The 27,949-nt window shown below is 48.7% G+C and overlaps 1 protein-coding gene across 1 annotated transcript; it reads left to right on the forward strand.

Moving 5' to 3' along the window:
* The first annotated feature begins 7,662 nt into the window (after positions 1-7,662).
* On the forward strand, positions 7,663-16,258 carry LOC124518317 (SEC14-like protein 3). Its single transcript, XM_047088273.1, has 12 exons — positions 7,663-7,744; positions 8,727-8,802; positions 9,079-9,122; positions 9,244-9,303; positions 10,344-10,532; positions 11,454-11,549; positions 12,208-12,268; positions 13,439-13,522; positions 14,399-14,505; positions 14,896-15,035; positions 15,132-15,301; positions 16,137-16,258. The coding sequence occupies exons 1-12, from the start codon at positions 7,691-7,693 to the stop codon at positions 16,256-16,258; spliced, it is 1,203 nt and encodes a 400-aa protein (XP_046944229.1). The 5' UTR covers positions 7,663-7,690.
* The last annotated feature ends 11,691 nt before the right edge of the window (positions 16,259-27,949 follow it).

Raw genomic sequence — 27,949 nt, forward strand, 5'->3', positions numbered from 1 at the left:
GTGTTCCTGCCAGGGAGGTCCAGCCTGGGCCAGAGGGCACACAGTGGGGCACAGTGGCACTGACCAGAGCCTGAGGAAGCTGCCTCTCTGTGGGTTGGGACAGTGCCAGCTCCGCTCCACGCCTACCGTGTGCCAGGCCCAAGCTGATGCAGGAAGCATCATCCCCTGTTTACTAATGAGGAGGGGGAGGCCTAGGGCAGGAAGTGACTTGTCATGTCTCACAACATAAAGAGGGGAAGGTAAGACGTGAAGTGGGGTTCAGGGGCACCTGGCTGGCTCAGTTGGTTAAGCATCTGATTCTTGGTTTCAGCTCGGGTCATGACTTCACAGTTCATGAGTTCAAGCCCTGCACTGGGCTCTGCACTGGCAGTGTGGAGCCTGCTTGGGATTCTTTCTCTCTGTGCCTCCCTCACTCACACTATCTCTCTCAAAATAAATAAACTCAAAGAAAAAAAGATGTGAAATGGGGTTCACCAATCCAGATAGGCCAGGTGCTAACTGAGCACACTGGGTGAGCAGGCTTCACACTTGGTGACCTCAGAGAGCAGGCTTGAGCCGATGGCATTCAGCTAACATTGGCGATCTCTGCTCTCAGCCACCAGGGGGTAGTGTTGAGCCAACTGTGCCTCTTTCCCTGTGGCAGAAGCAGGAACCAGGCCCCTCAGCATCCCGCTCACGAAGGCTGGTTTTACAGGGGGGGTGAGGCAAAATTCACTGGGCCTGAGCTATTTGTGGGCCCATCTGGAGCAGCAGAAAGAGGTGGTCCCACCTTGGTTCAGATCCTGGTTCTGCCACTTGCCTGGCATTCTTTCTAAACCCCTGCGGGCTCCATCTTCTATCCCGTGCCTGCCACCCTAGTCAGGGCCTCCATCATCTCTTGCTTGGATTATTAGAAAGGAGTCCATGAGTCTCCCTGTGCCCATTCCTACCGCCTCCCATGAGAGTCTACAGGATAGCCAGACAAAATCTTTCTGAAATGAAAATCTGATCATCACTTCCTATATAGGCCCTTCACTGGCTCCTCATTTCTCCCCCAGGGAAAGTTCAGTTTCATTGGTGGCTTATAAGGCTCTCTGTGACCTGGCTATGACACCCTCATTGCAGTTTCACCCAATGACTTGAATTCTATCAACGACTTGAATTCAATCTATCAGACTGGTTTCTGCATCCCTGCTTTTGCTCATGCTGTTCCCTCAGTCTAGGACTCCCTTCCCAGTCTTATTCTGTTCACCCTCAAGGTCCTTAGGGCCTTCTTTGCCTATCCAACCCCCCTAGTCTCTAGCAGAGTTAGAGTCTCTTCTGCATGCTCTTGGAGCAACAGGGCCAGTGTTTATCATGCAGTAGAGTCATTATCTGCCTTGTGTCTGTCTCCTATTCCCCACCAGCCACCAGTCCAGGCTACACTCCCCAGATGCTCAATAAAGCCTTGCAAAAACAATAGATAACCATTTACTGAGCACCTATGTAGGCCTGCTGCCCTTGTGCTATCTTGTTTAATCTTCATGGCAGCCTTGTCAAATAAATATAGTCATCTTGGTCATATTGGGGAGGAAAGTAAGTCTCAGAGACAGTTATTTGCTCAGTGATGGCATCAGGACTGGAATTCAGGGGGTGCCTGGGTGGCTCAGTCGGTTAAGCATCGACTTCAGCTCAGGTCATGATCTCACAGTTTGTGGGTTCGAGTCTCGCGTTGGGCTCTGTGCTGACAGCTCAGAGCCTGGAGCCTGCTTCAGATTCTACCTATCTCTCCACCCCTCCCCAGTGCACACTCTGTCTCAAAAATAAATAAACATTTAAAAAAATTAAAAAAAAATAAAGACTGGAATCTAGGATGTTTGACTCCAGAGCAAGGTGTCTCCCTTGCCCATCCACTCCCAGAAGTTGGGTCATACCAGGAGCATTGCCAAAAAGCGGAGCATAACAGCATGACTCAGCACCAGCAAGAGACCCAACGAGAGGGTTGGACAGCCACAGAACAGAGGAGTAGGAACCAGAAAGGAGTGGCTCAGCTAGCTGTGCCCTCGCCCTGGAGTGGATGGTGGGCTGGGTGACCAGCCTGACAATAACTATAAAAGCCAACATTATTGGGGTACCTGGCTGGCTCAGCTGGAAGATCATAAAACTCTTGATCTTGGGGTGTAGAGATTACTTTAAAAAGTAAATAAACTTTAAAAAAATAAAATAAAAGCCAGCACTATTGGTCACTTACTGTGAGCCAGGCAGTGGGTGGTGACTGGCTTCTAACCATTTCAGTAGCCCTATAAGAGGGGGATGTTATTTGCCCCAGTTTACAGGTGAGAAAACTGAGACTCAAAATCATACAGAACATTAAAGGTGAAGCCAGGATTCAAACCCAGGCACCCAGGCTATGTTTCAGTACCATCCATTTCTGAAGTACTTGGGGATTATTTGCTCAGTGTTGGGAGAGGAATTAAGCTGCTTGGGTGGTTTTTTTGTGGTCACCCCCAGACTCAGCCTCCCCCACAGTACTCTTGGGCACTCCAGGTTTCCCAAGGGTGATAATAAAAGCAGAGAGCAGTTTGGCATGAAGAACTCAGAATACTCAATACTCTTATGGTGCCCCCAGGTATTGTGAGAAGGGATATGCCAGCTCCTGCTCTGGAAAGTGTATAAGCTACCCTACTTTGCAGTCTCCTTCACTATCCGCCCCCATGTTCCTATCACCATAGCAACCCATTCCTATGATAAGCAGCATATGAGAGAAGGAAGGAAAGAGCTTATGAACTTGACCAGTCCAGTTTTGTCACCAACTCAGAGAGTTCTTTGAGATCTCCTCCAGCGAGAGTTTTGATTCTCCGTGGCTCTTGGCACTCCATGGTGCAGACATCAGAAGCAACTGTACCACCAACATCATCGTCACCACTGTTATACTTAATTTTATTCTTTGATCAAGAAAGGAAATTAAACAATGAGGAATATGTACCAGAAAAAAAATTAGAGCTGCCAATTTCAGCCAGGTTGCAGAATACAAGCGTAGTATGCAAAAATCAGTTGTATTTCTACACATTGACAAGGAACATTCAAAAAATGAAATTAAGAAAAAAATTTCATTTACATCAGCATCAAAAAGTAAAATACTCAAGAATAACCTTAACTAAAGTAGTGCACGATTTGTACACTGAAAACCACAAAATATTGTTGAAGGAAATTAAAGACTTCATAAGTGAAAAGACACCTATGTTTATGTTTCAGAAGGCTTAATACTGTGAAGGTGGCAATATTCCCTAAAGTGATCCACAATTTCAGTGCAATCTCTACCAAAATCCTAACTGCTTTTTTTTGCAGAAGTGGACAAGCTGATCCCAAAGTTCATGTGGAAACACAAGGGACTCAGAATAGCCCAAACAATCTTGGAAAAGTAAAATGAAGTTAGGGAGGACTCACACTTCCTGATTTCAAATTTAATACTAAGCTGCTGTAGTCAAAAACAATGTGGTACTGGCATAACGATAGACATACAGACCAATGGAATAGAATTGAGAGTACAAAAATCCACTCAACTATGGTCAAGTGATTTTCAACAAGTGTACAAAGACCATTCAATGGGAAAAGAATAATCTCTTCAACAAATAGTGCTGGGACAAGTGTACTACAACATGGATGAACCTTAAAAACATTATGCCAAGTGAAAGAAGCCAGTCTCAAAAGACTCTATGATTCTCTTCATATGAAATATCCGGAACAGGGAAATCTAGAGATAGAAAGTAGATTTGTAGTTGCCAAAGGCTGGAGTAGAGGAGCAGGGAATGGGAAATGACTGCTAACGGGTACAGGGGTTGTTTTTTTTTGGGGGGGGTGATGAAAATGTTCTGTAATTAGATAGTGGTGATAGTTGCACAACCTTGTGAATATACTAAAAATCACTGAATTTACACTTCAAGGATAGTGAATTTATGGTATGTGAATTATAACACCACAAGTTTTTAAATTTTTAAAAAATTATTTATTTTTGAGAGAGAGAGAGCGTGCAAGAGGAGGAGGGGCCGAGAGACAGGGAGAGAGAGGATCTGAAGCAGGCTACACGCTGAAAGCAGAGAGCCCAACACAGGGCTTGAACCCATGAACCATGAGATCATGACCTGAGCCAAAGTTGGATGTTTAACTGACTGAGCCACCCAGGCACTCCTAAAGTTTTTTAATTTAAGAAGGAGACAAAACTGCCCAAAAGTATAGATGGGAAGTATACTGTCTCAGATTGCTACCCAGAGTGTCATCAGAACTCTGGTGAGGCACCCCCAATTACCCTCCATCTCCCCTTTTCAGGCCATCCCCATCTCACCTTACAGCCATCTGAACCCTTCCTACTTGCCTCTCCCCAGCAACAGTCACCCCATGGTGATACTTCTCCTGGGCCCCCTCTGTACTCACCCAACTGGTTCTGGTATGACCTATCTAGGGGAAGGTGGACAGAAATGTGACCATGCTGGGGCCCAAGGGGCCTGAGGGGCAGCCTTTTCACATTTCCTAGTAACCGCCTAGAAGGAGGGATTCCAGGGTGTGGTGTGGGTGGCCCCATCTGCCCCCCTGCCACTGTTTGCTTCTATGGCTGTTGCCATGTTCCCCTGAGAGTTTGGCAAGCTAGTAGCTAAACACAATCTGGGGATTTACTTGGAGAAGACATGTACTGGTTTTGGGGGTTGGAGGTTCTCCTTTGCCAGGGCCTTTGTTTCAGAGGAGGAAAATTAATTCTGCTGGCCTCAAAACACTGTGTAGCCCGAGGGGTGTGGACCCAGGCTTCCTAGCACACGATGATGATTTAGACCATTTATTGAGCACTTACAATGTTCCAGACACAATGTGCCTGGAACAAATGTGCCTTCCAAGGGAAGGCGAGGTTGGGCTGTGGTTCTGCTGCAGGTTCCACAATCAAACAGGCTTGGGTATATCTTGGCTCCCCTTTTCCTGGCTGAGTGACCTCAGAAAATTTTCTTAATCTCTCTGATCTTCCATTTGTTTGTAGAATGGGGATACCCTTATCTATTTCCAAATGGTTCCATAATGATGTAATAATACTCAGAGGAAATGCTCCACAAATGGGAGACTGTGAACTCCATGCAAGCAGAGACCTAATCCATCTTGTTTACTGCAATATCTCCAGCATTGCACACACTCCTCACTTTCCCACCCCCATGACTTTGCCCATGCTGGTCCCTCCACCTGGAATGCCCTTTCCTCTACTCCAATCCACTAACTCACATCCTTCCTTTCGCTCAAATACCACTTGCATCCCATTGGGGTGACTTCTGTGTCTGGGTCCTCTCCCTGATTAGGATGGAAACTCCTGGAGCTGAGACTGTGCAACAACAGAGCACTTAATTGCCTGGGCTTAACTCTGTCTAAGTTACTTAACTTCTCTATACCTCAGTTTGCTTGTCTGTAAAACAGGCTTAATAATGGTACCTACCCCTTGGGGTGTTCTGAGGCTTCAACGAGGTAATGCATTTAGGATGGAGCTTCGCATGGAATAAGCCTTCAAATAAGTGTAGTGAACCTGCACTGTTCAATATGGTAGCCACAAACCACATGGGGTGATTTAAAGTAAAATTCATTAAAATTAATCAAAATTGAATTTAATTCAATTCACACTTTATTTCCCAGCCTCACTAACCATTTTCCTATCTAACTAGAAGCTACCAAATATATCCAATAGGACAGCCCAAATACAGAACATTTCCATCATTGTGGAAAGTTCTATTGGATGCTGCTATGAATGATGATGCTGTGGGCGCAATAGGCACTCCTCCTGACCCTCCCTGCCCAGCCTCTGATGTCCCTAGAAATAACTGGGGCACCTCACATTAGAGGGATGAGGGAGAGAAAGGAGACTGGTGGGAAATAGGCAGGATTAGGGGCTAATGAGAGAGCAGTGGAGAAACCCAATCTCCATCTGCCACCAGTCTGGCAGGAAGTGGGTGTGGACAGCAGCCGGGGCTTTGCAGAAAGACGCTGGAATGTGAAGTGGGGTGGGGCTGAGGTGTGGAGTTACCTAACTGCTCCTGAGTATGCCTGGCCAGGTGCCTCAGATGGAAGGAGATGGCCAAAGATGTCCCCCCTTCTCCTGGGCCAGACTCTATCAGGGCCCAGAGCAAAGAAGGTGTGCAGCACTAACTGATGTCAGCTGGCCTAAAGAAGTCCCAAGATAGTCCAGGGATGGGAACACAGGATGCTTACAGACAGGGAACCTGGGAGAGCCCTGGGCTAGCCCAGGGGCCATTTCAACCCACCTGGACCACCTCAAGTCCTGGAAGAGGTGACCACATGGATATGCTGTGATCTCAAGCAGATGCACTTCTGGTTTCTTTATAGGTAGCCATTGACAATGTGGCCTCTGCTTTCTTGGAGTTTCTGGCAGCTGGACAAGAATAATCCCTTAGATGTCATGACCCTTGACAATCTATATGTCTCCTTAGATCTTCTCTCTGACCGCATAAGGACAGGGCAAGCACTGATAGCCCCATTCCATAAATGAGACAAGCGACACTCAGAGATGTTATCCTGAAAGGGATGTCTCATAGAGGAATGGGGAGGAGGGCCGGGCCTCGCAGGCATTTCTAATGGTGGAACATCAAGCAGCATGACAGAAATCAAAAGGCAGGGAAATCCTCTGGGCTTCCTTCATCACCTCGCATACTTGGTGGACACCCCTCACTGATCAGGCGTTTGAAATCCGAAGGGTGCCTGGGTGGCTCAGTAGGTTAAGCATCCGACTTGACTCTGTCTCCTTAGATCAGGTGACAGATTTTGGCTCAGGTCATGATCTCACAGTTTGTGAGTCTGAGCCCTGTGTTGAGCTCTGTGCTGACAGTATGGAACCTGCTTGGGATCCTCTCTCTCCCTCTCCCTCTCTGCCCCCTCCCAGCTTGTGCACACTCTCTGTTAAATAAACATTTAAAAAATCTCAAAAAACACCCTCACTGTCCCCCAAGACTATCAATATGCACCACCTCTCCCTTAGGGCCCAGGGCATGAGGGAGTGCAGTGATGGGAAAGCAGGCAACAGGGTGGGGGTGCTCAGCCCTTCCTCATGCTGAAGGTTCAGGGTCAGCATTGCATCATAGAAATCCTATGATCCTGTGGAAAAAAACAAACCTTCAGCAAGGACACATTTGAGTTCCATTTTTCTGCCCTAGCCTGTCTCTTCTTAAATATGGATGCTTGGTGAAAAAGGATGTGAGTTTCCCACCCCCAACAAACTGAATGAATTATTTACTGGATTGGCCAAGTCCCTGACTCTTACCAGTCAGAGCTGGGTGTAGGGGGTGACCTTTGCATAACTCCAGGTGTGGGGTCTCTTCATTAGGGAGATGGGGAGACTGAGGATGGGAGAGAAAGAGTGCCTGCAGGGAGAAGTCCTCACTCCTCCTGACATTGCCCCCTTCTCTAGAGGTCTGGGAGCATAGATAGAGGTTTTACAGGCACCCAGCCTGGACAACCATGCCCTCTGGCATGCTATCCTGTGCCCGCCTGCCCCCCAGACCTGTCTCAGAGCCAAGCACGGGACCTCACTTAATCCCAATTATGTAACGTGCAATCCAACAGTTGGCTAAGGAGGAGGGGCCTGGAGCCACACCCAGGAGTGGGGCAAAAGGCTCTAGCTGGGTCAGGGGCACAGATCAAGCTTGGCTTCTGCCTGAAGCGTCCCCCACTCCTCCAGCTGCAACCAGACACCATGAGTGGCCGAGTCGGAGACCTGAGCCCCAAGCAGGCAGAGACCCTGGCCAAGGTGAGAGACCCTTTCCCTGGACCCCCAGAAGAAAAGGGTTGAGGGGCAAGGGGAGGAGGTGGCCAGAGCCCTGGCCCACTCTGTTGGCTTAGAGTGCCTTTGATATTTTCCCTTTACTGTCACCTTACCCAGGGCCATGCTCCAAAGCGGCCAGTGACATCAGCTCTGTCCAGGGCAGGAGTTGATGGAACAGTACCGCATCCAAGCAATAATAGTGTGTGCGCCAGATCAAACTTGACTTCTCATGTAGGAACCAGAACTAGAGAGCTCTACCAAACAGCTGCCCCCTTCCTATCCCTCCCAGGCCCCTTAGGTGGGAGACTAAGGATGTTAATGGTCTGCACCTCTGAGTCTGTTCCCCCTCCTTCCCCAGGACCCTGAAAGACAACCTGTCTGGAAGAGTGAGATAGGGCAGGGTGTGTTGTCATCCCCATGGTCAATGGGGAAGGGGACACGTAATCACTAACCATGCTTTTGTAGAAAATGGAATGAAAAAAGGCAGAAGCCTTGGTGAGTCAGCACATGGAAAGAACTATGGATACCTCCATACTCCAATCCACTTGCCCACATCCCACCCACTCATTTATCCTTTCTTTCATCCAACCCTGCACCCCACCCACCCATCTATCCATCCCCCCTGCTCTCTATTCACCCACCAATCTCTCCTTTCTCTACTCAACTATCTCTCTCTCCTTCCATCCATTGATTTCTCCTTCTTTCTTTTTCCATCCACCCACCCATTCCTCTATTCATTCTTCTTTCTATTCATTTACTTAGCATCTGTCCTTACTTGCATTCACCTACCCATCTATCCATATATCCATCCAATGATCCATCTCTCCTTCTACCCATCTGCCCACCCATCCTTCCACCATTATGCACCAGACTGCATGTGTAAGAGAAGGGATGGTGAAAATAATTATTGGGCCTGGAGGCAAAGGCTAAGTGCAGAAGCCACTTTAACCAGCATCTCCCTTCCCAGTTCCGAGAAAATGTGCAGGATGTGTTGCCTGCCCTGCCCAATCCTGATGACTATTTCCTTCTGCGCTGGCTCCGAGGTGAGGGCAGAGGTTGGGGGGTGGGGGGCGGATCAGGTTGAGGGGCAGCAAGAGGGGCCTTGTCCCAACTGTTCCACAACAACTCATGGCTCTCAGAATCCAGCCATGCCATCTCACTTCATATGTTCAGGTCCAGGAGAAGGGAGGGTGCAGAGAATGAAGGTCCTTCCCTGGGCCCCCAGTGCCATGCCTAGCTCCTCACAGCCCAGAACCAGGACGAGGTAACCACAAGGTAGCCTTTCTGTCACCTCACACCTTCCTTCCATCTTCACACAGCTCGAAATTTTGACCTGCAGAAATCAGAGGCCATGCTCCGCAAGGTGAGACGCATCCACCCCCGGAGATTTGGGGAAAGGCTTTGTGGGGGGCAATCCATGTCTTGAGCCCCCGTCTCAGAGGTGCTGGGAGCCTGTGAGACCTTACCTCTCCTCTCTCTTTCAGTACATGGAGTTCCGGAAGTCCATGGACATTGATCACATCCTTGATTGGCAGCCCCCAGAGGTGAGCCAACCGCCCCCCCCACACACACACATCCCAAGTTTTTACAGACACAGCATTCAAACAGCCTCTGGCTCACTGGAAAGCATGAGTGAAGGCCAGAAAGCCTGGGAAGCTTGTGGAACTGCCCACAGGCCTACAGGCACCTCTCCTATGATAATTATGAATATTTCCTGGGTGTTTATGAGATTCTGACCTGAGTTAAAACTTTAGCCGCATGAACTTATTTAGTCCTCACAGCTCAGTGAGGTGGGTGCAAGTGTCCCCATTTTACAGATGCGGACACTGAGGTCCAGCAAAGGTTAAGCAGCCTACCCAAAGTCCCACAGTCCCAATGTGGAGCTGGGATTTGAATTCATGAAGCTGGGTTCTTCACCACCACAGTCAGCTTGTGCCTCTGAGCCCTCACCTCTAGGGTCTTGCTCAGAACATCCTGTCTGGTGGGAAAGAAACTTAACCCACTAAGGAGTTGGAGAGAACAGTCCCACCCACTGGCACCTTAGTAAAACAATGGACATGGTTGCATTTGTAGAGCGTGAACTGTGGGCCAGTCACTGATACTGGGGAGTTTCCCCAACAGTCCCCTAAGGGAGGAAGTATCTAAACCATTTTACAGAAGAGGGAATGGAATGGGACTCAGAGAGATAGTGTCACTTGTTCAAGGATGCACAATAAGGAAGCAGTAGTGTCTGTATTTGAACCAGACATGTTGACCTTCAGAATCCATGTTTTCCATCACTAAACCTAACTTCTCTCAATGGAAAAGAACGTGGGAGATGTTGGGGGCGGGGGGACTCCAGAACATTAAGGACTCCAGAAGCCTTCAGCCAGGCTCAGGTAAGGCCTGGCTCTGCCATGTACTCATTGTAAGGCCCTCCCCTGAAGGTCCCTTAGTTTTCTCACCTGGACAATAGTGCCACCTTCAGGGAAGGGACAGTGATTGTGTCATGTTGTGTGTAGGCTTGGGCCACCCAAGTTAACCTAGTCTGGGGGTCTCCGGGAGGTGAATAATGCCAAGTTCTGTGTATCTTTTCCATGCCCAGGTGATCCAGAAGTACATGCCTGGAGGCCTGTGTGGCTATGACCGGGATGGCTGCCCCGTGTGGTATGACATCATTGGACCGCTTGACCCAAAGGGCCTGCTCTTCTCAGTCACCAAGCAGGACTTACTTAAGACCAAGATGAGGGACTGCGAGCGCATCTTGCATGAGTGTGACCTGCAGACAGAGCGGGTAAGGCCAGCTCCTGTGTGGGGAGGTGAGGCTGCCAGGGAACATGGTCCCAGGAATACACCTGTGCTCTCTACTATCACCATCAAAGGACTCTGGAGTTAAATTTCAGCTCGGCTGCTTCCTAGCTGTGTGGTCTTGGAGAGTGGTCTCCCCTCTCTGAGCCTGTTCCTCACCTATAAATAATAAATAATGGTTGCAAAGATTAAATGAGATAATGCAAATGTATGGCCCAGCACACAGAGCCTCATGCATATTTCTCAACCCTAGTTACTGGTATTCCCTCTGAGGCTGCCCCTTCTGCTCCTTCTGTCTGGATAACTCTACTTCCAGCACACCCCTACCTCCCACACTCCCCCTGGCTCTTTCCCTTCTATCTTTCATGTCTCAAACTTAGATGTCACCTTCTCTGATGTCCCTGTCATATATGGGTTAACATATATTCTCACAGTTCCTATGCCGTTTATTTGCAGCATCTATCTCAGAACTTATAGTGATCTAGTTGCTTGTCAGTCTCTATAAGCAGGCTGTGAATGCTTTGAGGACCAGAACTGTGGATTATTGAGTATTATGTGTTATACTCTCAGTGTCTGGCACAAAATAGGTGCTTCATAAATATCAGTTGGACAAATGGAGGGATGAATGGTTGATTGAATGGCAGTAAGAAAGGATGGATGGGTGAATTGATGGATGGGTGGGCCAATTAATGGATGAATGGACAAATGGATGGATGGATGGATTATAAATGGATAATGGATGAATGGATGGATGGATGGGTGGGTGGATGTGTGGGTAAATGCATTCACTGTTTTGTTCACTTGTTCAGAGTAGGGGACAGGAAGAATCTCTGAGGGGTCATGTGCTAGGGTCACCATTTCCCAAGTACCTAAACCTGGGTACTGGTCTTTGTTTTCATCCTTGCAGCTGGGAAAGAAGATTGAGACCATTGTGATGATATTTGACTGTGAGGGCCTGGGACTGAAGCACTTCTGGAAACCTCTGGTGGAAGTGTACCAAGAGGTGAGGAGAAGGCCCCTGGGTGACCCCTGCCTACTTTAATGATAAGTTCGGTCTGCAGTGACCTTCTTGCTCACTCAGAGCCAGGATTTGGTAAAAGACAGTGGACTTTCTGGGCCCCAGCACTGTGACTCAGGACCTAAATGGCCTTAATGTGTTTCCTGAAAGAGCCCGCAAATCAGGCCTCAGATTCAACACTGTACTGACACCACCAGGACCACCTTCTGCCAACCCTTCCCAGCTCTGTCATCCCTAGCTCTGTGACCCCAGCAAGTCACTTCACCCCTCCATGTTTCAGTTTCCTCACCTACAAAATGGGGATACTGATATTCTGCATTTCAAAGGGATGTGGGGATATTCCAGTGAGTTGATATATAAAATGTGTACACAGTGCTTGGCAAATAATGAACATTTAATATATAATAGTCATTAATATTGCTATACTATAATTACTGTAAGATTTACTCTAAAAATAATTATTATTAAAATGTGGTTGTTATAGTCTGAGGTGCGAAGCTGTCCTCCAGAGGCCAGTGGAGGTGATGAAAAGAAGGGAAACCCTCTATCTCTCTTTGAACACTCCAGATGGGAGATTGCAAAGGTGATAGGGATAGGAGAAGATGAGATGTAGGCTCTGATGGGGTCTTTCTTGGTTCCACAGTTCTTTGGCCTCCTTGAAGAGAATTACCCGGAGACCCTGAAGTTCATGCTCATTGTGAAAGGTGTGGCAAGTGACTTCACTTTTTTGTACCTCTGTTTCCTCATTTGAGCCCTGGGGACAACAAAAGTGCCTTCTTTCTTGGGTAGTAGTGAGGCAGGTTGGTTGCTTGGCTTCATAATAATCACTTAGAGTGCTTGGAACAAAGTAAGTGCTCCATAAATAGCGATCTCTATGGTTGGCCTTACTGCAAGAAGAGGCAGTTCCAACACTAGCTCTTCTAGGAATCCTCCCTCTTTTCTCCCACCCACATTGATCTCTCCATTCCCAAACTGCTTGTGGTACTGGCATCTGGAACATTCAAGTCTGGCCTCTCCTGTCTGCTGTCTTCTGGAGGCCTCTAGTTGTCTTATGTGTGTTCATCCTGGTTTTTTTCCTGAGTTGTCTGCTCCTTGAAGGCAGGGCCTCTGATTTTCCACTTCTGTTGTATCTTTTGTAGGCCTGGGACCATGTGGATGTTCAATAGGTATTTGTGTTATTGTTTGAGTGGATTGGTAGATGGAAGGGTGTGTGGATATTTGATGGTTGGCTGGTTAATTGGTTGATTTGTTGATTAGCTGCTTAGTTGATTGTCTAGTTTACTGGCAAGTTGGTTAGCTGTCTAGTTGAATGACTGGTGTTTGGTTGGATAGTTGGTTGGTTGGTTGGTTCGTTGATTGGGTGACTGGTTGGTTTGTTGTATAGTTGTTAGTTTGGTCGACTGAGTGATCAGCTGGCATTTTTGGTTGAGTAGGTAAGTGAGTAGCTAGTTGGCAGATTGGTTGGTTGGCAGACTGGTTTGTTGTTTGGCTAGATCTTCTGCTGGCTGCAGAAGGTAATTGGCTGGGTGGTTAGCTGGTTGCTTAACAGGCTGATGGGTTTTCTGGTTGGCTGATTTGATAATTGGTTGTTTGACTCTTTGGTAGGTTGGCTGACTGGTTGGTGGTTGACTGGTGGGATGAATAGAAGATAAGTTGATTGGCCATTCTGTTGGTTTGTTGATAGATTGGATGAATGATTGGGTGGTTGGTTGGTTGCTTGCTTGTTGGCTGGTTGACCAGTTGTTGAATGGTTTGTCAGGTGCAGGGCATTTTCCAGTTCATGACTCCTCCATATGATTGGCTATGAATGTTATGGAGAGAATGGCCCAATGGAATTATTTTCTCCTCCATTATCTCTGCTTATATCTCTCCAGCCACCAAACTGTTCCCTGTGGGCTACAACCTCATGAAGCCCTTCCTGAGTGAAGACACTCGCAGAAAAATTATAGTATTGGGAAGTAAGTAATTCCAGTTCTATCCCCTGAGCTCTGTGCCACTTAGACTCAGAAATGTGTCCCCAAAAGTGAAGCAAAATGTATTTTACATGACAAAGTCTTTCCAATTACCTCTGCTTCATTCCCTGTCTTTGGTGACTAAGGCCTTCACACCTTCTTCCTTATCAGTTTCAGTTTGGTTGATAGTCAATCAACCAATGAGCCTATGAGCCTCATTTTCCTTTCAACACTCAACACCTTAGTGCTTCTAAAGCTAATTTGGACTGGGGAGGATGAGGAAGAACAGTAGAAGAGAAGATGTGATTCAGAGAAGGAAAGGTCAATAAATGCCACTTATGTGCTGTATGGTCCCCCACGAGGTCCTTGACCTCATAAGGCTTTAAAGTCTCCTTGAGAGGGGAACCTGGGTGACTCAGTAGGTTAAGCATCCAGCTTTGGCTCAGGTCATGATCTCATTATTCGTGGGTTTGAGCCCCACGTCAGGCTCTGTGCTGACAGCTCAGAGCCTGGAGCCTGCTTTGGATTCTGTCTCCCTCCCTCTCTACCCCTCCCCCACTCACGCTCTGTCTCTCTCAAAAATAAACATTTTTAAAAAATAAAGTCTTCTTGAGACAATTAGATAATTCTTATCTTCATTACTCATGACTGGAAGACCCTCAAAAATGTGCCAACCCATCACCTAGGAGGAAACATGTTTCCATAGCCACATAATGTTGGAAGACATTTCCTGCAGTCTGAGGCCTGGGAAGCTGAGGAATTGGCCCTGGAAGCCTAATCCTTGTAGGGTTTCTCCCCAAGCTCAGGTCCCCCTGGTGGGAATGAGGGGCTGACAAGTCCCCTCCATGCCTGGTAACAACTCTTCAACCCCTCTGCCCACAGGCAACTGGAAGGACGGTTTGCTGAAACTAATCAGTCCTGAGGAACTGCCTGTTCAGTTTGGGGGGACTCTGACTGACCCAGATGGGAACCCCAAATGTTTAACTAAGGTATGAAGAGCCCAAGACAGGGGAGGGGAAAGGAATAGAGCTGAGTTCCTTTCTCACCCATTCATTCATTCCACAAATGTCTATGGAGAAACCCCTGTGAGCCAGGTATTGAGCTAGACAGTCCCAGCCCTACCGTCACCGAGCTCTCAGAAGCTGTATAGGCAAACAAGAAATGAGGAAAATTTGACTCAGAGGGATTAACTGGAAGGGGAAGTTTCCAGAAGAGGCCTTGACCCTGTAGGGTCAGGGAAGGTTCCCCAGGGGGTGGGAGAGGACGGGGTGAGCAGGATACTTCCAGAAGATGTTGAAAGCATCTCAAGCAGATGAAACAGCGCAAACAATGCAATGGCCAAAAGAGAGAAGCAAGCCCATTTTGTCCTCTGTCTGCAGATTAACTACGGTGGGGAGATCCCCAAGTCCATGTATGTGCGGGACCAAGTGAAGACTCAGTATGAGCACTCAGTGCAGATCAACCGTGGCTCCTCACACCAGGTGGAATATGAGATTCTGTTCCCAGGCTGTGTCCTCAGGTAAGCGCCAGGCCACCAACCCATCCCTGGCTGTGTCTTAGACCCTCAAGTTCCCATCAGACTGAGCAGGAACTTGTCCTCCTCCCGCTCATCCAGGTGGCAGTTCTCATCTGATGGTGCAGACATTGGTTTTGGTGTTTTCATGAAGACCAAGATGGGGGAGCGACAGAGGGCTGGGGAGATGACAGAAGTGCTGCCCAGCCAGCGCTACAATGCCCACATGGTTCCTGAAGACGGGAGCCTCACCTGCTCAGAAGCTGGTGTATGTAAGTCTACACTGGCTGGGCCCCAGCTCTGGAAGGCCACCTGTCTCACAGTTTAGAGGGAGAAAAAGAGGGTCAGTGACCACCCCCTTCCCCAGGAACATACAGCCTAGGTTAGTGCTATTCATTCACACAGTTGTTGATTCAGGCCCCACTCTCAAGCATTTGCTACACACCAAGAGCCAGAGACACATAGGCCTTGCAGGGAGTGAGAGCACTCAGGACACAGGCAGAGAATAGGGCAGATGCAACATTTTGCAGGAGGAAACTGGGGCTCTGAGAAGTAAATCAACTTGTCCAGAGCCACAGAGCTGAGTGTGATGCCAGGGTCCCACCTCAGCTTCATGGTAGCTGCATTACACTGGGCAAAATCTTACCAATCCAGACCCTTAGCTTGCTCATCTGTGAAGCAGAGGTTACAAACCCTGCCTTTTGGGATGGTTGTGAGGAAGTAGAGGGTGTGCACAGGCCTTATCCAGCATCTCACTTTATCCAAGGAGGCTGAGAGGCCTTTGACATTCTCAACTGCCCACCCCACACCTCTATCATGCGATGTCCATGTGTAGAGACAATAGGATGCAATGGCCATTGTTCTCATTGTCGGTTGGAGCAACTAAAGCCAGCCTGGGCACATGCCAAGAGGAGGTCAGTGTCTGTTTACAGACATGGCTCAAGGGTGACAGTCCCATGGGAAAGGGACAGGAGTAGTGAGAACTTGCCCCAGCTTAGCAAACACAGCAATTAGGAACAGAGCCTGTCATCCCTCCGGTGGCCAGGGCAGAGACATGGGGAGTATGAAGCCAGATCTAACTACCCATCTGTCCATTTGTTCCCCCAGATGTCCTGCGCTTTGACAACACTTATAGCTTTGTCCACGCCAAGAAGGTCAGCTTCACAGTGGAGGTGCTGCTCCCAGACGAGGGCATGCAGAAGTATGACAAGGAGCTCACCCCTGTCTAGGCAGCCCCCTCACTTCTCAGAGACCCCTGACCCTCTCCTTTGTCTATCTATATACTATCCCCTCAGAAATTGATCATTACTCCTCTTGACACTGAGACTAGTGAGTAGAGAAAAAGCTGCCTTGGGGAAGACTTATATGCTGTGGTTAGATCAGGAAAGGTATGAGAGGCACAGTTTTGGAGGATGCCAAGATTGCATAGGGGAAGAAGCAAGGCAAAAGCAAGAGGTGAATGTCACTGAAACCCAAGAAATAGGAAATGAATCCTTAGCTTTTGTCCTCACTTCTTCTAAGGCATTTGTGTGTGTTTGAATTTCTTCCCTATCATCTATGAGCCACGTGGGTTACAGGTATATCTAAATTCTTTTTACTTCTACTCCATATACAGTAGATGTTCAGTGTATACTTGTGAAGTTGAATTAAGGTAATGAGCAAGTAATCCATGGGTATGCCTGACAAGAAGGAACCTTACCCGGAGCAGGTTTCAGCACCTCGGACAGAGACAGGGCTGTGGGAGCAGGGGACTCTCCTGCAGGACCCAGGTGATCTAGCCCCCAGGTTTCTGGGAGTGGCTGCCCCCTCAGGAGGGTAGGAGATGCCTGCATAAGGCTTTGTCTGACTCAGCACACAGCTTTCCCAACCCATCACTCTGACCCTTACCCTTTTCCCTTGGAATTCACAGCTTATATTTTAAACAATTAAAGAAATTTTACTGGAAGCAAAGGAAGTCCTATCTGGTTCTAGCTGCTGCCTGGCACTAAAAATTTAAAAATCACAGCTATCATCTGGTAAGTGATGTCTTGCATATCACACATGGTGCCAAGTGCTTAATGAATTTAGCCCATTTCACACTCAAACCTTCCCTGGGACCACTTATCATGGCCATCTTATGGATAGAAAACTAAGGCTTAGAGAGGTGAAGTCACTCCCAACGTTATACAACTCTTAAGTGGCAGATTCAAGATCCAGGGTTTTTGTTGTTGTTGTTGTTGTTTCTTTATTCCGAAGACATTGCTCTTAATTGTCCTTTAATACCACTTCCTAAGAGCCTACTTACACAACGAAGGAGAGAAGGAATGATTTGTTTGTCCTAGAGCTTCCAGTAGATGTGTCCTTAGTTGACACCCAGGACAAAATATGTGTTATGCCCATTGGGAAGCTGAGGCAATAGAGACCCACCAGTACTCAACTGCATAATGTTTGTTCAAGGAAACTCATGGGAAAATGGGCCAGCTTCTAAACTTTATGCTTCTAAACCTTATGCTTCTAAACCTAGCATGCTGTCCACTGTTCACATGGCCTCTGAGAAGCATGACCCTCTGACACCCACTATGGCCCTGGGTGACTGAGGGAGAAGTAGGGTCTCCCCGATGTTCCTACTCCAAGTCAGGGACACGGAGACACTGGCTTGAGCCCTACATCCTGACACAACTCTTGCCAGGAGGAAACAAATTACACAGAGAACATGGGTGGGTGGGAACCAAAGGGCTAACTGGTCCTTGGGAATGGGTTGCCCAGGACCAAGGCTGCTGGAGTGAGCCAGAGTGGGAGGCCTGACTCTGAAACCAATCAAGCAAACGTTCAGTAGCAGCTAGCACTTTCCATCTGTGCTTACAGGTACAGGATTTTATCTCCACTTTAAGATGGAAAACTGAGCTCCCAAAAGGCACTGGCCTTGTTTCCTTTGGCCCATGCATGGCAGAAATAGCACTGAAGTTAAGGCTACCCTCCCCACATGCTCACTCCCACCAAATTCATGTTACTACAGCAACATGCCAGAATAAGACTGCCAACTCTCAGAGGTGGGGAGGGCGAGGGAGGGAGAAAGAGAGGAAAAGGAGGAGAGGGTTGTCAGATTTATGGGGGGAAATGCAATATTTGGGACATACTTAAAATTTATTGTTTATCTGAAATTAAAACTTAATGGGACATCCTGTATTTTATCTGGCCACCCTACAAATGAGGGAGAGGGGAGGGTGAAGCAAGGGAGAAAGGGAAGAGGAGGATGGGCTCACTGTCTTGGAAGACTGTAGTAGCATCAGCAATGTGGGCCAAGGGGTCCTTGGGAGAGGTTGGCTCAGGCATCAGTGGTGCATGGTAGATAGACATGGCGCTGTCACCCTTGCCCCCGAGGGAAAGGATCCCACATTGCAGAGGGGTCAGAAAGAGGATGAGGGGGTGGACCTTTGCACCCTCGAAGCTGAGGCAGCCATAAGCACCACTGGATGCCCTCATTTGCCTCACCTCCTCTACTGCTGCTCAGGGATATCACTTTGAGCAGAAGGGTACTTGCTACCAAAAGACAGGGCAGCACAGGGAGCCCAGGCCAGGGCTGGAGCTGAGAACCAAAAAGTGTCCCTCAGCATCTGCTGACACCCAGCCATGGCAAATCAGCTCCCACCTCATTTCCACCACCAGTGGAGAAATAGCCCTCCCCAGCTCCCAGCCTCACTCAGGGGCCACTTAGCTCCAGTTCTGAATGTCCAGGAGGTGGTGTAGGGGGAGGGGAAAAGGCCCTACTTCGTTACCTTGGCTGACGGACACCCCATTACAGCAGTGGTCGGCAAGCAGTGTAGGGGCAGGAAGACTGAGGTCTGCATGCTCCCTACAGTGTGTGAAGGTCAATTACCTTTCAGTTCCAACGGCCCAGAACTGACTGGGAAGGAAAGGCCTCAGCTTCCCTTGGTAGCTACGGGCTGTTTCCCATAAGAGGGATCAAATTTGGCAGTCTGGGACACTTACCATGCAGGCCCCAGGCCAGGGCAACCCACAGGCAGAGAACAAGCCAAATGGTGCCAAACAGGCACCTTCCTCAGGAAGCCACCACTGCAGTGGCCTCTCCAGAGAGCCCACTTTCACATCATGCAGTTAAGAGGTCCGATTTGTCCCCCAACACACGGTGCTAACATACACAAGTGCCAGCCAGAGAGAGTTAACCCAAGACCAGAGCACTAGAGAAATAGAAAATTTTATTGTGTGTAAAAGAGTGGTTTAGTTGTCTTCTGAAGGGCCTGCTGCCTCCAAGCTTTCCTTGATGGCAGACTGGGACACCATATCAATCTCCTCCTCAGAAGAGGGTCTCTCCATTGCTTCAGCCACTGGTTTCAACTCCTGGCATCCTGGGTCAGCCAGCATGCTCCCTAGACAGCCAAGGGGAGAGTGCAGCGCAAAGGCCTGGACTAACTTCTTCAGAGCCAGTAGGAACAGGATCGGTAGCAGAGTGACACAGCTGAAGGCCAGCACCACTGCCACCAAGTGCTTCAGTGTCTTTCAAGAGGCTGGGAAGGATGGGGCCAGGGAGTGGCTCAGGACTGCCTGGAGGTTAGGGCAGACCACACAAGACAGCTGGGGCAGACTTTGAGCCCAGAGTTAGTCAAAGGAGAAAAAGAAAAACCAGGAACATGTGGGGAAAAACAGGATGTGGCTTGGGATAAGATAAGGCAGGGAGATCAGGACCAAGAGCAAGTGTCCACGAACCTGGATGGTGGAACCAGACCTTTTGGGGCCTAGGCTGCCTCCCAGCCCTGCACCTACTTTTAAACCATGACATCAGCAGCTTCTTGATTGTCAGTGGTCCCACGACTACCATATGGGTGTTCCCTTCGCCTGGAACTCTGTGGAGGGGAAGCTGTTAGCCCTGGCATCTTCCTCCCCTCCCAGCCCTTGGCAGAGACCCGGAGCCAGGTAACTCCTAAGCAGGTGTGTGTTCAACTACTAAATGGGGGCAGGGGGCAAAGGACAGTGAGCTGTCACTTAACAGGGTTTAAGAGAAAATACCTAAAGAGCACAAATATCCATCCACAAGGGACCGAATAAATTCTAATACCTCCATTCCACGGTTCATACGGTCATAAATGTAAAAGAGATATCTGACCTACAGAGCTGTCTGCAGAGTATTAGAGAATACTGGAATACAGAATTAAAACTGGACCATTATATTAATGTGTATATACAACAAAAGCTGTCTGGATATGGTTACACTAAGATGCTAGTTAACAATGGTCTGAGTTGTAGGTTTAGATCTTTTTGAAGTCTCTAAATTGTCTTGGATGGTTACATACTTATTGTATTTGTTTGGTAAAGGAGGGCAGGGGGATGTTATTAGTATACATATCATGAGGTCCTGGCACCAAGCAGGGTTGCCCTCACCAGAGCAAGCTTCCTCCTCAAGGCACCCACATGGGTTACCCAACAGCCCACAGCCCATCCCACCCAAGCTACAATTTCTTCCTGGCCCCTGCCCCCTGACTCACCACCTTGCTACCTTCCCAGCCCAGGGGCTGTGCCCATGGCAGATTCAGTAACATCCATCTGCCCACACAAGCCAAAGGCCCCCAGTAGCCCCTCTAACCTGGTCCCGCTCTGCCTTACCACGGCGCCGGCCTCTTTTTGGGTGGGAACAGCCAAAGTCACAGCAGTCACACACAGAGCTCTCCCACTTACCTGTCAGTTGTCAGCTGCCAGTGGTCCAGACAAAAAGACACGCTCAGTCAGGAAGGTAGGAGGGGGACAGTCTACCCCATGTCCGATTCCAGCATGGCAGTATTAGCTGGGTGACAGCAGGCCATCACTTGGCCTCCCTGGACCTTCCTCTCCCTGGTTTGCCTATACCAGGGAGAGGCCACCTATATTTCCAGGGTAAGGATTTCCACTGGTCCAGATGAAGCATCCCAGTACAGGGCCAGGTGAGGCCTTTCAACCTCTCTCCATTGGCCAGCTTCCAGGACTTAAGGCCCACATATCATGGTAGCAAACATGCTCATTTTAGAAATGGGGGTCCTGGAGACCCAAAATAGTGAAAGGGCTTGTCCAGCGTCCCACAGCTTGAAACGGAGAACACTCACCTCTATGAGGAAGTGTTATAAAAACAGGATTTCCGACCAGACTCAAAGGGTCTTGTCCAACTCCAGGTGCTCAGTCAGCAAGTGATATACACCTGGAAGGATGGATTAAGGAAGAATCTGGGACCCCAACACCCACTTAGAGGTTCCTCCTGGGCACCCATGGCCTCTGACAGCCACCCACGTGTAGAACCATGTTATATCTTATTTATCTCCCTGAGCTGGGCACTACAGGGAGGAAGTCAGGCCAGTCTGTGGAAGGCACAGCCCCAGTCTATTACAGGTCCTTAGAGGGAAAGAAAATTCTTATTTTCCCTTATCTATGAGTATTTTCTCACTGCAGTCCTGGTTTTGAACAGGGCCCTGGTTAAGCTACAACCTGGTCAGACACTGGGTTCTATGTAGCTGTTAACTTTCATAAGAGAATACAAAAATGTTCTCCTATGCAGAGAAATGTGCTTAATGTTGAGAGTGGGGGCCAGACACAAATTCTGTAATGGCACATAGAATTCTATTTTATAGGGGCTCTTGGATGGCTCAGTTGGTTGTGTCCGACTCTTGGTTTCGGCTCAGGTCATGACCTCACAGTTCGTGAGTTTGAGCCCCGTCAGGCTCAGTGTAGACATTGCGGAGCCTGCTTGGGATTCTCTCTCTCTCTCTCTCTCTCTCTCTCTCTGCACACCCCCCACTCACATGCACTCTCGCATGCTCTCTCAAAATAAATAAACATTAAAAAAAGAATCCTATTTTACAAAACACTAACTTAGCGTATATACAAATATTAGTGATTCTCAGGATTTCAGGATTTTCATTTCCTGTTCTATGCATGAGTTAACAAGTAAATCGAGAAAAGAAAGAAAGCGAAGAGTCAAGTGTCAAGTATAGCTCTTTATAAATAGACATATACTTAGGAAATTCCAGTGCCATCTTGGGACAACCATCAAGCAGTGACAGTTGTCTGTTGCACATCTGTACTTCCCATGATGACAGTATCTTAGGAAGATACAAAGGAAGGAAGCTCCAAGTAGCCCCAGGCTTTCAGCATCCAGAGGGACAGAAGCCATGGTTACCCAGGTTCCTTCACTCATAATCACATTTATCAAGATCTCTCTGGGGTGAGTGGTAATTCCCAACACCCACCCCCAACATGCAATCCTTGAGCCAGGCCTGATCCCAAACTTGATCCCACACATGGAAATGTGAGACCCTGAGGGACTCACCTTATGGTCAGAGCTGCAGCCAAAGCCAGTGCTGTGGGTGTTATCCCAACTCTGGATCCCTATCCCACTGCCATTCTCAGGGGTTAGGGTTGCCAGATAAAATTCAGAGCACCCAGTTAAATCTTTCAAAATTTAGTATAAATCAGTCTCATGCAATATTTGGGACATATTTATACTAAAAAATTCACTATTTATTTGAAATTCAAGCTTAACTGGATATCCTATATTTTTATTTGTAGACCCTATCAGGGGATCCAGCACTCCCTTTCTGGGCTGACCTCCAGCTCTGCCCAAAATAGCTCTGGGAAAGGAAGCAAAGTAACAGGAAGAGAGTCCCCAACACCTCCAGCTGGGCCTGAGGCATGGTCCTCGCCTCATTCTCTTCCACATCATTGTTGAGCATGAAGGCCTCCACGCTGAACTGTAGTGTCTCATTATCCTGCCTGGACCAAGGGCCCGATCTGGGGCCTATTGAGAGGCACCTGGGGGACAGCCAAGGGGACCACAGGGATCTTCAACTCAGAGACTGGCTGGAACAAGTTTCCTGTGAATCCACAGAGAAGCTCATACTATGGGACCTTCTTGCTCCGTAAAGCCTCATTAAAGAATGTCCACCCCATTACCAGAGTTCAAGGACAGTTGTGTTTAGCCTGAGCAAAGGGCAGATGTTACAAAATCAGCCACAAGTGACAAGACCCTAAGGCCTCTATAGTCACTCAACAGCTTGAATCCTGGCTGGCAAGAACAGCCCATCCTTTGCCAAACTCACAGCCCAGGTGGCAGGTTCAGACCCAGACAAGTTCAGATCAGACACAAAAAAAGGCTGGTCACCAATGACCAAGTACAACAAGATAGACCCCTCTACATTATCACACCAATGGCCCAGCTCAGCAAGACATCAGGGTAGGGATAAGCCCCTGCCCTCCCTCTTACTCCCTCTGTAGCCTCTTAGACCCTCAGTTGAAGACAAGGGTGTATATTCTCTGGGAGTGGTTCAGGTAATGGCTCTGAGAGCCCACACACTCATCCACGTAGAATTTCATGGTCTAGTTTGACACAAGCTGGATGTAGGCTTCAAGAGTCAGCCATGAGCCTTCTACATGGGGAGGTGGCAAGGCATCTGGGGGAAGAGAGGGAAGAGGGTTATTCCTGGTAAGTAGTCATGGCCACCTCCTAACAAGTATATACTGCATGCCTGTTAGGTCACAACCATAATTCCATTTATTCCTGAATGGTCCTAGAAGTGTTTGCTAGACCCATTTTACAGGTAGGATGATGGAGGCTCAGAGAGACGGTTGAACCTCAGTTCTCTACCCCAGTCTCATCTACCAAATGGGTGCGCACCTGTTCCACCAAGGGCAGAAGACTGAGGCCAGACACAAGATGGTATAGGTAGACCACACTCTGACCTCCCCCTTAGGCAATCCTCGGGGGTCCACACTCCATCCCCCCCCCCACGCATATACACAACAGCCCAAGACTCACCATGCAGTACCTGGAGAGTCACCTGCTGGGGCTTTGAGATACAGGGTGAAGGCTCCTGGAAGGGGTTCTTCAGAGGGCCATGCCGGGTCAATGACAGGCCACCTGCAACAGAACTGTTCACCTCCTGCCCAAAGAGTGGCCTAGGCTGAGTGGTTGCAGAGAAAGAGGCACCCCAGGTCAAGGGCGTTTGGTGGGTCCCCACAGCCAGACTGAAGGGCAAGCCCTGGGCAAGTTACCCCAGGGGAGGTAATGGGGGTGGGAAGGCCAAAGAGAAGCTGCTCAAATGAGCTTGACCAGCACTGAGTATCATCATAGCTGCCATTTGGGGCAATTGCACACATATTTTGTGAACTGCACAACCACTTCTATTTTTCAGATGTGGACACTGAGGCAGGAAGTCCTGCTGCCATCTGCCCATGGGTGTTACATGCAGCTTCTCAGCTGCAGAACTCAGATTCAAACTCCCAAGCAAGGTCTCTTCCAGAAATATATTTAATTCAAAAATTTTTTATTTTCTTATAGTTTATTTGCTTTTGATAGAGGGAGAGACAGAGAGAGAGAGCAGGGGAGGGGCAGAGAGAGAGGGAGACACAGAATCCAAAGCAGGCTCCAGGCTCTGAGCTGTCAGCACGGAGCCCAACATGGGGCTTGAACTCATGAATTTTGAAATCATGACCTGAGCTGAAGTTGGATGTTCAACTGACTGAGCCACCCAGGTGCCCCAGAAATATTTTTTTAAATGTTTATTTACTTTGAGTGAGAGAGAGAGAATGTGTGATCAGGAAAGGGGCAGAGAGAGAGAGGGAGAGAGAGAGAGAGAGACAGAGAGAGAGAGAGAGAGAAGAGAGAGAGAGAGAGAGAGAGAGAGAGAGAGAGAGAGAGAGAGAGAATTCCAAGCAGGCTCCTAGCTGTCAGCACAGAGCCCAATGTAGGGCTCAAACTCCTAAACTGTGAGATCATGACCTGGTCCAAAATCAAGAGTCAGACACTTAACCATCTGAGCCACCCAGGTGCCCCTCTTCCAGAAATATTTAAAGGCTGGAGTTCTCATATGGCAAGACTCCAAGGATACCAAAACAGCATTAAAATAAAACCTGAGTTTGGGGTGCCTGGGTGGCTCAGCTGGTTAAGCGTCCGACTTCAGCTCAGGTCATGATCTCTTGGTTTGTGGATTTGAGCCCTGCGTCCGGGCTCTGTGCTGACAGCGTGGAGCCTAGAGCCTGGAGCCTGCTTCAGATTCTGTGTCTCCTTCTCTCTACCCCTCCCCCACTTGTGCGCTCTCTCTCTCTCTCTCTCTCTCTCTCTCTCTTTCAAAAATAAATTTTTTTTTCAAAAATTAAAAAAAAAATTTTCAAAAATCAAAAAATAAAAAAAAAAAATTAAAAAACCTGAGTTTACCTTTCCCTATTTCTTCTTGTCTGTGTGAGCAATGGTGTAAAAGCACACTCACCCCTGCATAGCCCCAATTAATTCTTTTTACCACTTGGGCTCCTGACCACCTCGCCACCCTGTCTGAAGAAGGATTATCTCATCCCAGAGGGCAACGGCAGACCAAAGACCAGAAAGGAGTTTTAGGCTTTTTGGGTGTTCATTTGTTTTTTTAAAGATACGAACGTAAGGCATCTGTTTAGCGTTTGCTAGGTGTTTACTGCATGACAAGCTCTGCCTTAGAAGCCAGGGGTGCATAACTGGGGGGGCCTCTGCCCCCCAAGTTTGCCTGGCTGGGGACCCCGAGCCTCAAGAAGCAGGACTTCCTGGACTCCAGGAGGATCCTGCTCAGCCTAGGACAAGGCTGAAAGACTCCCAAGAAGCAGGGTGAAGGTCAGGGAAGAAGAATGGGTGACCCAGGGTTCTAGTGTCATTAGCTCTCAGTGGGGGAAGCAGCAAGGAACTCTAGGGGCTGGAGGCGTTAGGAGGTGAGGCCAAGTGTTGAAAGGCAACCAGCAGAGCCACTCACAGGCCATCAGGAAAGAAGTCCCCTCCTCCAGGTATCCCCAGGATGCCAAGTCTGCTCCTGCTGCTCCTCAAGTTATCCTCAAAGGGGCTCACCAGGTGCACTGCTGATAGGGGGAGGCTCAGCTGGGGGGGGGGAGGACCCCCACCCAGCACTCCAGGTCCCAAGGGATCCCCATTGCCCAGAACTTACCCAGCTGCAGCAAGACCAGAGCAACCTGCAGAAGGCCCCTGGGGGCAGTGATAATGAAAAGAAACACTGCTGCCCCCCCTCCACAAGCCCCTTAAAATGGTCCAGAGGAGGCTGGGGAGGGAACAAGCCTCCTCTGGAGCCCACAGGTGAGCCTAGGGCATGGCTGAGCTGGGCACAGGCCAAATAGTTCCACACTCCCCCATCTGCCTGCAGTGCCTCCTGATTTTAGAAAAGATACCAATGTCCTCCTTACTCATGAGGATTTAGTGAGGTCTGTAAGAGTTAATGCTGATGGAAGGCTTACCGCACAGTGGGCTTCATGTTCTCATCTGTAGGATGAGAACCTACTGCACTGGCTCTGGTGGAAGTTGTATAACACAGTGCTTAGTACAGTGCCTGGCACACAGTAAGTGCTGCATCCATGTTTGCTCTCAGTCTTTCATAACTCTTGTCCAAGGGGAGGGAGGGGCATGATGATGGAGGGTGCTGCACAGCAAGATGATGCTGTCTGGAGAAAAAGTCGAGAAGCGTTCATGGGGCAGGTACCATCAGAGCTGGGGCTGGCAACAGAAGAACACGGAAGTGGAGAGGGCACAGCCTGGGTGAAGGAACAGAGGCTAACGCACAGGGCACATCCAGGGAATGGTAAGGAGTCAGCAGAGGCAGGAATGCAGGTGCAGGGGTGAGTCGTGATGAGAGATGAGGCTGTCAAGGCCTCAAGGCTCTGAATGCCACGCTGAGGTGTTCGGACTGGATCGTGGAGGCTGCCTGGAGTCATTCGAGGTATCAGAACAGAAGGCCCTTGGGGAGATTCAGCCACCAGCACGATCAGCTCAGAAGAGTGTTCCTTTATGCATTGGGCATTTAAGGAGTTCCCAAGATCTTAGTTCGTACAAATAAGACCACGACGATCACCTTCAGCTGCACATCTTTGGACAGTCATCCAATTATTTCCTCTGAATAAATTCTTAGGGAGTGGAATCCTTGAAGCATATAACTGGCATAATTTATATCTGGATTAGTCATCAGATGGAATGATTCAATCAATTGCCCTTGAAGTAGAGGTCTCTTAACACACTAATAATGGCCAGTGTTTGTGGAGCTCTCTCTGTGAGCCCTGCTCTGGCTGAATGCTTTGTGAGCCATTTCTCCTGTAATCCTGGCAGCAGTTTTAGGAGCTCATTATAGAAGATTGTATGGTGAGGAAACCGAGGCTCAGAGAGGTTAGGTAACTTGCCCATGGTCACACAGCCTGTGAATCAGCTCTGCCCTTGCTGTGTAGAGAACCATGAGTTGGAAGACAATGGGAACAGAATCAGAATTGGGCTGGGGGGAGAGAGGTTAGGGGAGGAGGGAGAGAGGGAAGTTAGAAGAACTGGAGAGAATGTTGAGTTACGTGGGAGGGCAGGTAGGGGTGGGGGACAGACTGTATGAGCTTAGGCTAGTGACTCCAACTCCAAGAAACACAGACCTAACTATGATGTGGTTGTAAAGAGTAAATGAGCCACATGGCAGGAAGTGCTTAGCACAGGACTTGGTGCAGGCCCCCAGGGGTTCACTAACATGCTGTTCTCAAAAACCCTGGAGGCAGTTTGAAACAGCCAACAAAGCATGTTTGGTGGTGCTGCCTCTTTGTGGTGATGCTGAGCATTGCATGAAGTGGCCACCGGGGAGACCCAACTCCCAGAATGCTCTCGGACAAAGGCCTGGGGGGCATTGGGAAAAGACAAGCCTCCCCGCCCGTGAATCCCAAAAGGGGCCTGCCCCTCCTTTCAGGCAATGGAGGAAGTATCAGGCTGGAGGGAGCCCAGAGGAAGCTACCAAGCCAGCACTAGGGGGTCAGAGGGTACTTTGAGGGGGAAGGAATTGAGTAGGCTGTAGTCAGGGGAGGGAGGGTGGGCCTACAGTGTGAGATGGGGTAAAGGTTGGAAGGGAGTGTCCAGTAGGAGGGAACACTGTATGAGAAAGCCCAGTCAAGACAAATGTCAGATCTAAGAAACC

This window comes from Lynx rufus, unplaced genomic scaffold (assembly GCF_022079265.1).
Source record: "Lynx rufus isolate CCGP_SWC_20201006 ecotype Redwood Valley unplaced genomic scaffold, mLynRuf1.p SCAF_24, whole genome shotgun sequence".
Taxonomy (NCBI): Eukaryota; Metazoa; Chordata; class Mammalia; order Carnivora; family Felidae; genus Lynx; species Lynx rufus.

Excerpts from the sequence above, each read along its gene's own strand:
- LOC124518317 (XM_047088273.1), top strand. The coding sequence starts at position 7,691 with ATGAGTGGCCGAGTCGGAGACCTGAGCCCCAAGCAGGCAGAGACCCTG. Across the intron at positions 8,803-9,078 it reads CCTTCTGCGCTGGCTCCGAG|CTCGAAATTTTGACCTGCAG; the intron begins GTGAGGGCAGAG and ends ATCTTCACACAG. Across the intron at positions 11,550-12,207 it reads TGGTGGAAGTGTACCAAGAG|TTCTTTGGCCTCCTTGAAGA; the intron begins GTGAGGAGAAGG and ends TTGGTTCCACAG.